Source organism: Stegodyphus dumicola, chromosome 12 (genome assembly GCF_044657685.1).
Source record: "Stegodyphus dumicola isolate Sdum_Otavi_A_Nest chromosome 12, ASM4465768v1".
Classification (NCBI taxonomy): Eukaryota; Metazoa; Arthropoda; class Arachnida; order Araneae; family Eresidae; genus Stegodyphus; species Stegodyphus dumicola.
In genome coordinates this window covers 19,693,110-19,706,710 of record NC_140779.1, presented here as the reverse complement: position 1 = coordinate 19,706,710, position 13,601 = coordinate 19,693,110, and the positions used below count along the sequence as shown (strand labels likewise).

The following is a 13,601-nucleotide window of genomic DNA, read 5'->3' as shown; positions in this document are numbered from 1 at the left end:
AACAACATTTATGTGATTAGCATGGGATTTAACACTAGCACATAAACAACCAACAATTAGATAAAAGGCATGCACTTTTACATTATTTGATGGAAACAAAATGAAAATTAACAGAAATCCAACACAAGATATATACTGGTGAGGGGACATTTCAAGGATATTATACTGCACAGAAAACAAAGATAAAAGAAAGTCTAAAGTATACATGAAATTGTAATACTAAGTGATACTAAAACAGAAATTACAACAACATAATATACTTGATAAATACATTACAATTGAAAAGCAACTATAGTACATAACAGAAATAAAGAACTCAACATCCAGAATTCTCAGGAAGCTTTATTTAAATTTCAGCTCCAGTCAAAGGCTATAGAAGCTGGAAAAAAGTACGCCCACCAGCGGCCGAGCGGTAAAGACGCTGAACACTGGTAGTTCGGTCCGAGGTTCGAATCCCGCGAACGGGCTGGCTGCATGGGCGTTTTCGTGGTTTTCCCCATGTGTAACGTGTATACGAGCCAGTTTCCCTTAGAAAGTCCTCCACGAAAGGCATCCCTCCCCTTAGGCAGATAGCCCTAGTGTGCTTTGCCATAATTAAATACACCACACCACTGGAAAAAAGTACCTTGTGACATAAAGGTAGATTACATGTACCATTTCAGAAACATTTTAATAATGTTATTTACATACTTGTATACATACTGGCTTGAAATACAAACCTTTTAGTTACTCCATTGTCAAGCTCAACCTCATAGCCAACTTTGTTGCCTTCCCTAAAATGTCCACATACTTTTCCAGGATCATAAAATCCATCAGCTGATAGAACAAGTACAGAGGTTCCAAGCTGCAACATGGCAAGTTTAATTAAATTTTCCTGAGGAATGGTTCGTAGGTCACCATCATCAAAGAGAACTGCCCATCTATGGAAATAATTATTTACAGTTATAACAATCTTATTCAATTACCAAACAGTTTAAAGAAGAATACAGTGGATTATTTTTTAAAACAAATAAATATTCCAGAGTTATAAAGATTTTTCTAGTAATATACTGTATAGTAATTTCAACATACCTGCCTTCTAATTCTTGACTCTTAACTGTTCCAGGATAGTAATATCCATCTTTCCACCGTGCCATAACCCTCACACCTATAAGAAGATGAAAAAGGATTTCTAAATATTGCATAAATGTTATAATAAAAAATGACACATATTTGCACTGCTTAATTTTATTAGAAAAATCTACAATTATAATCTAAAGTGCTCCAACTGTGAGAAGGTCTGGGAGCTCTCAGATCAAAAACAATATTTTAAATCTTTTCTTATTTTTTACCTGCATTACATCAATTTATAAACATTATTAGCAGTCTTAGATGAAAAAAGACATCTCAGTTATTACACTAATCTACAGGTCTTTCAGTGACATATTCGTTAACCAGGCAGCAATACACATCGCTATTAGAGAACGTAATTGTGGCTCTGAAAGCACATTAGTGCCTTCCTCGCACAATCTTTATGCATTAATGTAATTCCTCCACACATTGCACAGTGTGCTATGAATGTTCTTAAATGTCATTTTACAGAAGAACATGTGATCAACTGGCACCTTTCATCATATGTGGCCCTCCCCTATCCCCAGACCTTAGTTTATGTGATGTTTTGCATTCAGGGCATTTGAAACATTTTGTAAGTCCTGGTAATCCAAGAACCTTACCTGATCTTACAGCCAGCATTTCAAGCATTTTCTAGCACATACTTATAGCACATGGTCAACTGTGGAACACGCCATGTTGTAATTTCAGATGGTAGCCATGGTATGCCATCATGTGAAATATATTTTGTTGCAGTAACATTTGCAAAATTTTAAAACTATTGAAGGTGAAGTTTAATGCATAATTTCTTAATTCAATGTCCTCTGGTGGTGGTATATGTAATTAATTTTTCCCCCAACTGAAAAACAGTCCACTCCCTTCATTAAGTCTGCCGCAATATTTCCCATCTTTCTAATGACTGGTTTTGTCTGCAGATAGCTTTGAAATAGGGTTCATTAATTTGAGACACCCTATATTACAGTATACTCATTACAAAGTGATTAAGATATTCTTCAGGCAGACTGCTCTATTTAGCCTTTAGAACATGGATTCGACCTCGCTCGTTTTCTGATAAAGCAATCTGCAGTTTATCTCCTCATTATATATCTCCATAGGGCTCAATAGACATCTCACTCACTAGGAGATTTTCCACTGCTCTTGTCTGGTATGAAATGGCATTATCATTCATATAAAGAAATGCTGCACCAGTGGCTCCATCGGTGTTAAGTGGGCAGAGTATTCAATTGCCTTATGAAACTCATATTACACCTACGAATGCAAAATAAAACAACTTTTCCTGCAAAACTATTCTCCCAAAATGACAAAATATTTTAAATTGCAGGTTTCTGCATGCAGCATTTGATATCATATTGACAACAGGGGAAAAAAAATTCATTTCATTTAATGATTAATTCTCAGTGGAGAACAAGAAATTCTCAGAGAAGAAATTCAAGAAATTCATGCTACTTTTATTGATTTCAAACTCCACTGCAACAAGCAACACAAAGGCTTCTTCCATTTTTTCTAAAATCCTTTCCTGGCAAAATCATCAAGATGACATCTTCAAAGTGAAAATTTTACATTTATAGATTTATTCTTTGATATTCTGAATTTGTGATTAATGCAGTTCATTGTTAAAACTAAATTCCTTTCCTCCTTTTTCACATAATCTCTAAACACAAGAATGAGAAATTTGCATATTCAGTAGTGGTCTGCAACAAGTAATTTAATTATGCAAATCAAACATTTTATCTGATTTTGCAGAAATAATATTGCACAAAGATGTACATCCTTAAGTTTTGGATACGAGGGTATATTAATCACATACTTTATTTGCTTAACCCTGCTCCAGCCCTCAAAATTCTCTAAAATGCTATATGAAAGAGAGAGGGGTTTTTATTTTAAAATTATAATCCTAAAATACCACTGTTAATTTATACTTGCACTCATTTTACTTCCTTGTATGAGAAGTAAAAAGGAAGTATTGCAATCGCGAAAATTTCAGGCATCATATTTCATCGAAAATATTTATTTTGACCGTTATCGAATGCAATTTAATTATTTTGCGCGACATCCGTACACAAGTACAGAATAAAGCACTCCCCCCCCCAGAAAAAATAACAAAACTGATTTAAAATAAATTTTGAAGAGAATTTTTCATGGCGTCTGTGCGTATGTATCTCGCATAACTCAAAAACAACTAGCCTCAGAACGTTGAAATTTTGTAACATGTAGATGTGCACCTCGCATTTTGGTTGCAATCGGCTGCATACCAAAAGTATATAAATATACTTTTGGTGCAGCCGATTGCAACCAAAAAGTATATAAATGTTTTTTAAAATATCTGTACGTAAGGACAGAATAAAATACTCTTTTCCACCAAAAAAAAATTATAAAACTGCTTTAAAATTAATTCTGAAGAGAATTTTCCATGGCGTCTGTACGAACATATGTGTGTATGTACGTATCTCACATAACTCAAAAACGAGTAGCCTCAGAACGTTGAAATTTTGTATATAGGACTGCTATAACATGTAGATGTGCACCCCGTATTTTGGTTGCAATCGGTCGCACCAAACATATATAAATATATTTATATATATATCCACTTTGTTACTCGGCCCAGTGATCTCAGATTCTTTATTCTTATGTGTTTGTAAATTGTGGATTTTTTGGTTTAAAAATGATTTAATTATGTTTTTCTAGTTAAGAGTTTTATGCCTTTAGTTAGCCTGCATGTTATAATTGTGGAATTATCAGCAATTTAAAAGTTTAAGTGTGGATAAGACTAATTTTTGATTACCATGGCTACCATGTTTGTTTACATTTGAAAAGTAGTAGAATAGTGAATTTGTTGCCAATCTAGAGAAACTAAGCGTCGCAACAACAATGTAACGTCTTCTTTTATTACTGCGAATTAAATTACGCTTAATTAATAGTGTAATTATCATTAATTTATTAGCTTGTTTTTGCATTGAAACTGTAATTTTAATTGTAAAAATTGCTTTTTTTAATTGTTTTAACTGTACTTGGTGTTCCATGTTTTTCTATAACTTTCAAACTTTAATGAAAATATTTTGAATTTTTATGTATTTTTGCCTTGCCGTGAACTGACAGCTCAATTAATTAGTAGCGCATGCACATTAGGTAAGAGACTTTGAATCGTTTGCGAAAAACTGTTTCTTCTTTATTTATTTAATTTCTTTTATATATTTTTTTAGATTTATGATAGTATTTGACTAGAACTTGTGGTAATTCTTCAACTCTGAGTTATAAAATGAATGAAATGTAATGCTATTAAGTGTACCTAGTGCCGAAGTGTCGCTATGGTAAATAAATATAGTGAACTTTAAAGACATACTGCTGTAATTGCTTGGATACATTTTGAGATACACATATATATAGTCACTTATATATGTTAGGGAAATTACGTTATTATGTGCTTTACCAGTTGGAAGTTAAATAAACAAAATGTATATAACACATAAAATGATTCAATAAATACATTTAATGAAAGAAATACTGCAACTGGTAACATTAAAGAGTGTATATATTCTATTGTGGTTTATGTAATACTCACGAAGTAGATTTAATTCAACATTCTTTACCTGTTAATTCAATATGTTTTATATAATTCAATATATTCCATACAAGGAAGTCATGTGGTGTACACATCAGATATTTTTTCTTTGAACATACTGCTGTAATTGGTTGGATACATTTTGAGATACACATATATATAGTCACTTATATATGTTAGGGAAATTATGTTATTATGTGCTTTACCAGTTGGAAGTTAAATAAACAAAATGTATATAACACATAAAATGATTCACTAAATAAATACATTTAATGAAAGAAATACTGCAACTGGTAACATTAAAATGCTAAAAATAAAATTTAAAAAAAAAAAAAAAAAAAAAGCATTTCAAAAGAAAAATATTTTTTTTTTTTTTTTTTTTTTTTTAAAATATGAAGTTGCGTAGTAGTTATGTCATGTTTTAAATAATATGAAGGGGCAGGGAAAACTGGTGAAGAATATAATATGTCACAAATGGGGAAAAAGTTATATATTTTAAAAATATACAACACAATTTTCGCTTTCATGGTGAGCAATTTAATTTCCTATGAACCACTACTTCGTCCCCCCTTGCGGTAATTTGTTTTAGTTTAGTACAGTCAAAAGTCTTTAATCCAGACTCGTCGGGACTTCGACGATTCCGGATTATCGATTTTTCCGGATTACAGATCATAAGTTTAAATCTGGTAAGATGGCATGCAGAAATTATAAAATTAAAAATATGAAACCGTAATTTATAAAATAATGAGCAATTAATGATCTAAAGGGTATCAAAATTTACAAAAAAAGAAGCTTAATATTTATTTGTTTACTTTATTAAACATTTCTTTCAACGCGCGCATGCGTAAAGCATACCCTACGCATAGCCGGAATTAGAAAATTGCAACCAGAAAACTATTTGATTTGTATTCGTGATATTTATAATGACGAGAAATTTGATTTAAATCATATCAAAGACGGAGTACATCGAGATTAAATACTACATTTAATAAGGAATTATAAGCCGAATAAAATAAAAACATCTGCCCTAATGATAACGACAGTGCTGACAGATCAACTTACAGTTCATAGTGCGCTGCGACGTCTCCCCCCCCCCTGCGCAGAGCAGTGTGAAATTGATAAACAGATGTCGGAACGGTTAGATAAACAAAGGATATGCCTTTATCCATTTTTTTATAGCAATTCGTTTTTTGTTTGATGGACATCGAAGCATACTTTCGTTTTCTAGATCCTTTGGGAGCTCCAGCATCCGGAATTCTATTTGACATCATTGAAAGTTCAAGCTTACTTTTATAAAATTGCTCTTACAGTCTGCAAAAAATAATAAGCCGGATCCAATTCGAAGATTAAGGAACAATGCAATCATCAACATTAACTGAAATAGATAATTAAATAATTTTAGCTTATACCGTCCGTTTTACATTAAACGTGCACGCGAAAATGTATTCTGCGCTTGCGCAGACACATATGCGCAGTCGTAAATGTCTTGCGTGCACGCGTAAAACGCCTATGCGCATGCGTCAACGCATCGCATGCACAGAAAGATTTTAGCTTTGAGGTCCAGATTATAGATCATTCCGGATTATGGGTGTCCAAATTAACGACTTTTGACTGTATTTCTCTTTAAGCTTGATACACTTTATTAAAAGTTATGTTCAAGTTAGCAGTTGTAATCAAAAAAGGTCCAGGCAGTCCAAATTTATACTCATCTACTTTAGAATTCCTCATAATTGTTGGTACAGTTAAAGCATGTATATTTGGAAAGACGAAATCAGGATATGTAAAAATTTTGGAGCGTATAAATCTCTGTGTATAAAAAATGCATGGAAGAATAAAGTTTCTTAAAAACATGTAAAAAAGTTAGAAAATGAAAACACCCACATTTAAATCATGTAAGACTTTAAAAGTAAAAAGGGCATTTCAGATATAAATGCTGAAGTAAAATATTATATTGGATTATAAAATTCTATTGACTATGAAAAAACTGCAGAAGACTTAGCTAAACTTGCACCTGTCATTCTGGTTTGAAGTAACAGATCACTATTTAGTTAGTTAGATATATAATATATACAAGCTATGGCCATAATACATAAAAAAATTAAATCACTTGTCATTATTTTTTGTTTCACACCAGCGTTTATCCATTTTCACATGCCTAACTTTTCTTGATGATTCTTTCAATTTTGAAAATACTCTAATGCAAGCCGTTCTGCTGAAGACAAGTCCAAAACTTTTATCACTTTGTGAAAATTCGATTGAAACACGGATATATAACAGTTATCTTATATCATTTCTTATACGAGGGTTGGAACTTTAATAGTGGCAACTATTTATTTACAAGGAATACAAAAGTGATTCATGTCACCATGTTTTACAGTACTTCAATATAGTCGCCAGCATTGTGTACAACCCGTTTCCAACGATGTGGAAGTCGCAGAATACCTGTAGCAGCGCCTGTTTTGTTGATAGTTTGAATGGACCGGTCTACTGCCGCAAGAATCTCAGGAACAGTTTGGAAGCGAGTGCCACGAAATGGTTCCTTCATCTTAGGAATTAAGTCATAGTCACAAGGGCTTAGAGATTTGGGGAGTATGGTGGATGGTAAAGCACTTCCCAGTCCCATCGCTTGAACAAATCAGTCACAGCTTGCGCTGCATGCGGCCGAGCATTGTCATGCAAAATGAGAGGAGCGTTCTGCAGAAAGTGTCGCCGTTTTTTTCTCAAAGCTAGTCGGAGATTTTGCTCCAAAAATGAGCAGTCATACTGCGTAGTGACGGTCTGCTGTGGAGGAACGGTATACGTTAGGATGACACCATCACAGTCGTACACGAGAATCACCATAACTTTCACATTGCTGGGGTTCTGACGAAATTTCGAACGTTGTGGTGACCCGTGATGATGCCATTCGTTTGATTGGCGTTTCATTTCTGGCAGGTACGATCGGGCCCAAGTCTCATCTAGTGTAATGATACGGCGTAAAAAAGCATCTCCTTCGCGCTCATAGCGCTCCAGGTGGGTTCGGGCAGCATCATATCGTAGTCATTTCTGCATTTCCGTCAATTGGTGTGGAATCCATCGTGAAGCAATTTTTCTCATGGACAGGTGTTCCTTCAGAATGTGCTGCACAGTCGTATGCGCTAATCCTGTTTGTCCGGCCAGCCGACGAATCATTTGGCGGCGATCACTGTCCATTAGTGCGGCAAAAGCTTGCACGTCTGCATGGCTGACACTCGGACGACCTGGCTGCAGCATGTCTGTCATGTTTTGGCATCCTTCATTGAATGCTTTCACCCATCTTGCTACGGTTCTGTAAGGCAATGCAGATTCCCCGCAAGCCTCTTGAAGTCCTTGATGACACTGTCGTGCTGTATGACCTCTGGCACATTCAATTTTTATCCAACATCGTTGTTCTTGTTTTGAAAACATCCTGGCAACATTTACTTTGGCCCGCAAGCTAATACAAGGAACCGTTCTTCGCGTCACTCCGCATGCGCGTGACGTAGGCAGGACGAGTCTTTTTGCTGAGAGGTAAGGTAGGTATGTAGTTCACATGTGGTATACGCGATATTCTTTGGTTTTGTTGCATAGAATTTTTTCAGCTGTGTTGCCACTATTAAAGTTCCAACCCTCGTAAACACTAAACCAACTTAAAGATAATTAATCGGGTTTACATAAAGCCAAACCGTTACACCATGATTATCCATAACTGCACTAAATCATACTGTTTAGCAACAATTTTCATTTGACTCAATTGTAGTCCCATTTGTACTTTATAATGGAATTACAAATCTTTTAGTTGCTAAATTTTATGTTAAAAGACAATTCTAACATTTGAAAATATTATGGTTACTTTATGCCAGATAACTGGGCATTTGCTATAATTTAGTCAAACTCGACATATCATATTACACATTTCTAAAATTTAACTGGTGAGTCATCATTTTGCTATGTCGGTCATTACTCATAAGCATCCTGCCTCATACATTCATCTGAAACATTAATAATATATGCTGATTCTTCCTTTGTACTTAGAATTTAACATGGTAATTTTTCTTATTATTATTATACAATTTTATTGATTTAAACATAATATAACTATGACTGCATCATCCCATACTAGATATAGAAATATTACCTGGTATAATATTTCCAAAATGGGATTCTTCATAAGCACCCCCACCATCTTCAGCAATCTGAATTTCTTCAACATCAGAACTGAAAGACAGAATAAGTTTTCAAGATATTTATAACATTTACCTAAAACTAGTTTAAAAAGGTACAAATACATAAACTGATTAAAATGATACACATGTACAAATTAAAAGATTTCTTAAATCAATCAATTATTCACATATTAGATAAAAATGCTAAGTATGAAAATTTCCTGGAAGTAATTAATTAGTCACATCTGCTTTACATATTCTGTGCTATCTCCAGCAGATGGCACCAACTCACTGATTTAAATAAATTTTTCGAACATAAATAGTTGTAAAATTTAAATATAGAAATTTGATCCCCAAACATTAAATGATAAAAATTATTTTACCCCTATTATTAGAAATAATTTCAGAAAGCAAAAAGTACTATTCCAAGGAAATTGGTCTATACTTACAATATATAAAAGGAGAAACCACAGACCCCCTCCCTACAGCTCATTGTTAATAACAGAATACAAGTGATGTGAATTATTATAGTTTAACATTTCAAACACTAAGTTATTGATATGCCTGTCACTGACAAAACATTCTCATTAAAACTGAAAATGTACGTACATTTTAAAACAATAATTTAATAACAGTATAGGCTTTTTCTGAAATTTAAAATAAATAGGACTTAATATTTAAATGAGAATTCAATATGTTATTTCTTTGAAATGATAATATCAGTAGCAGAAAATTTTATTATTATGTAAAGCTGAATAATAAGTACATGGCAGCTAAAATAAGGCAAAGTGTTAAAACAGGTTTATACAGTCAAAAGTCGTTAATTCGAACGCCCATAATCCGGACCTCAAAGCTACAAACTTTCTGTGCATGCGCCGCGTTCACGCATGCGCACAGGCGTTTACAAGAGCGCGTAAGACCCTTAAGGCTGCGAATATGTTTGTGCGCATGCGCGTTTAATGTGTAACGGAGTTATATGCTAAGCTAAAGTTATCTAATTCAGTTAATGTTGCAGATTGCGTTGTTCCTTAATCTTCGAATTGGATCCAGCTTATTATTTTTTGCAGACTGTTAGAGCAATTTTATAAAAGTAAGCTTGAACTTTCGATTATGTCAGATAGAATTTCCGATATATATTTACTACAAAGCGAAAGTATGTTTTGAAATCCGAAATCTGTTTATCAATTTCACGCTGCTCTGCGGCAGAGGGGGGGCAGAAACGTCATTATTAAATTATGATAGATTAGAAAGATTATGTCAAATAGAATTTCCGATATATATCTACTAATATGTAATTTGTATCTACAAAGCGAAAGTATGTTTTGAAATCCGAAATTTGTTTATCAATTTCACGTCGCGGATTGGAAGTTGATCTCTCAGCACTATCCTTATCTTCAGGGCAGATGTTTTTATTTTATTTGGTTTATAATTCCGTACTAAGTGCAGTATTTCATCTCGATGTACTCTGTCTTTGATATGATTTAAATCAAGTTCCTCGTCATTATAATTCGCTTCCGATAGTGAAGAAAGTGACCCAGTGGTTATTGAAAACGAAAACATTTCGATTGACAAATTAGTCGGTATTCTCAACACAGCAATTATAGGACTTGAACAGCGGAACTTTGTAACTAAACAAGAAATTATGTCTGTTTAATAGAATTAAAGAGAAAGTATTATCACATGAAACGAAGCAACTTACATTGAAGGAAAATGTTTAATAAAGTAAACAAATAAATATTAATCTTTTTCTTTTTGTAAATTTTGATACCCTTTAGATCATAATTGTTCTTTATTTCATAAATTACGGTTTCATATTTTTAATTTTGTAATTTCTGCATGCCATCTTACCAGATTTAAACTGATGATCTATAATCCGGAATCGCCGAAGTCCCGACGAGTCCGGATTAACGACTTTTGACTGTATAAAAGTGTTATAATAAAAAAATTTTCTGATTTAAGCAATAAAAGAAAGCACCAGGCCCACGCCAAGCCTAATCGACGCTGTCGTGCAAATGTCTAGAAAATGCCTTTATGCAGTGACACTTTTTGCTTATGGTTAACATTTAAAATGAAGTATTATTAACATAATAATATGGAAAACCAAAAAAATTACATTTTATCTTTTAATTTGTCTAAATGTGCAAACATTTTGCACTTTGTTAAAACTCAAACTCAAACATATTTATTGAAGAATTATATATATACATTTATATTATAAAAAGCCGCCCAACTTTAATAGTTGTTGGTGTTGCTAACTGCGGTGCTTAAGGGCTCAAGTTCGAATCTCGGAGAAGGCATGGAATGTTTACAAATGTATAGTGTCCGTACAGCATGGGGCACTTTTAATATGCGAGGCCACTTATAGTAAGCTTGGCGGTAAATGCAAAAGGGCTGGGAGTCACTCGGACTTGTACACCTGGATGCTCTTCATCAATATTGGGGGCGAAACTGAGCTAAAGCGCACTGTCACCTGTAAGGTGCTCAAGGCTGTTGCCAAGAACAGGCGTATCTTGCACTCCTTGCCACGAGAAATTTCGTGGACTTGGGCTGACTGTAGGTCAGACAAGTGAGCATTAGTCAACAACAACAACATGTTATAAAAACGTAACACTGCAAGCGAAGCAAAATTGGATACCAAATATATTGCTGAACACTAATTTTATTATCTTAAAATTAAAAACAAATTTATTTAGATATCTAATAAATTTGCCCTGAATAAACTGTTGTTTGCAGCGTTGTTTATGACAAGGTTCAAACTATTCTTACAAAAGGGCACAAAAAAATTCTCTAGAGTTGATATCTAGGGATATATCCAAAATACTCTTTTGCATGCCACCTATGTTGTTGACAGCGATATAGCTTAAGAGTTTCAACCGGCGATGCTATATTTCCTCCAAATGTTTGCAAAAACTGCAGTTCATGCATAAAATGTACTGTATTTATGCGCATCTAATGCGCCATCGAATCTAATGCGCATCCCCATTTTAAAACTTTAAATAATAACAAAATTGTTTGTTGGCGAATGTAATGCACATCAATGGTATGAGGAATTTATTGAATCTTATTTTATACAACAATGGATTTGTATATAAACTATCAATCAATGGTATGATAATTTTATTTAAATTTAGATACCATATTTTATACAACAATGGATTTATACATAAAGTAACAGAACATAGAATTAATCTATTAGTGGGCTATTGTTATGTGAAACAATCATCGTTAATTACCACTACCTTATATACGGTCCTTATATAAGTCCTTACTAAATGTAGTACAGTCAAAAGTCTTTAATCCGGACCTCAAAGCTACAAACTTTCTGTGCATGCATAAAAGCATATGCATTACGTAAAAGCAGTGCATATGCATTTACGAATGCACATAATACGTTTACGCATGTGCATTTAATATATAACGGACGGTATAAGCTTAGCTAAAATTATTTAATTATCTATTTCAGTTAATGTTTCAGATTGCAGTGTTCCTTAATCTTCAAATTGGATCCGGCTTATTATTTTTTGCAGATTGTTAGAGCAATTTCAAAAAATAAGCTTGAAATTTCGATCATGTCAAAAAGAATTTCCGATTCTGGAGCAGCCAAAGGATTTACAAAGCGAAAGCATGTTTCGATGTCCATCAAACAAAAAGTGGAATAGCTGCAAAAAATGGATAAAGGCATAGCCTTTGTTTCTCTAATCATTCCGAAACCTGTTTATCAATTTTACGCTGCTCTGCCGGGGGGGGGGGGGGAGACGTCGCGGCGCGCAATGAACTGGAAGTTGATCTGTCACCACTATCCTTATCTGAAGATTAGGCTTGAAGCTTGGGCAGATATTTTTATTTTAGTCGGCTTATGATTCCTTACTAAATGTAGCATTTCATTTCGATGTACTCCATCTTTGATATGGTTTAAATCAAATTCCCCGTCATTGTAAATATCCTGAATACACATCAAATAGTTTTCTGGTTGCAATTTTTTAATTTCGACTATGCGTAATGTATGCTTTACGCATGCACGTGTTGAAAGAAATGTTTAATAAAGTAAACAAATAAATATTAAGCTTTTTTTTTTGCAAATTTTGATATCCTTTAGATCATAATTGCTCTTTATTTCATATTTTTAATTTTAGAATTTCTGCATGCCATCTTACTACCAGATTTAAATTGATGATCTATAATCCAGAATCGCCGAAGTCCCGATGAGTCCAGATTAAAGACCTTTGACTGTATAAAGCAAATTATTTTAAGTAAGGTCAAACATTTTTCGATTTTACTTGATTGTACCCCTGATGCCAGCCATCAAGAACAGTTATTAATTTGTGTGAAGTATCTTAATTTAGAAAATACAGACATGAGTATTGAAGAAAGGTTTTTAGTATTTTGTGTTTCAATAGATACGACAGGTGAATGACGAACAACATTCTTATTAAAGACTTTAGAGGAAAATTGTTTAGATATTAGTAAGTTATGCGGCCAAGAATACAACAATGGTTCAAACATGAGAGGTAAGCAGTTTTTGAGTAATTATGCTCAAATTGTTGCTTTTCCAAATTAAAATGTTTACCTAAGTTTAGCATAATATGTAACTGCCCTTAACAACTTTTTTTATGTAGAAAAACAATAACAACAAGCAATCACAAAAACGATAAATGTTGTACAAATTACTACAATTGCAACAGTAGACACAAAATAAGGATTAAGAAATCTGTCGAATGCGTCTACCCTTACATATACATCGGCATTACATATTTTCATGTTCAAATAAG

The 13,601-nt window shown here is 33.5% G+C and overlaps 1 protein-coding gene across 1 annotated transcript in view; it reads right to left on the bottom strand.

Moving 5' to 3' along the window:
* The window catches only part of LOC118200296 (uncharacterized), a 128,869-nt gene that overhangs the window by 32,759 nt on the left and 82,509 nt on the right, over positions 1–13,601 (bottom strand). Inside the window, exons 14-16 of the mRNA XM_085827524.1 lie at positions 8,805–8,884; positions 1,072–1,147; positions 720–920 (exon numbers count right to left, since the gene is read on the bottom strand). Of these exons, the coding sequence (XP_085683650.1) occupies positions 720–920; positions 1,072–1,147; positions 8,805–8,884 (357 nt within the window). The remainder of the gene's footprint in view (positions 1–719; positions 921–1,071; positions 1,148–8,804; positions 8,885–13,601) is intronic.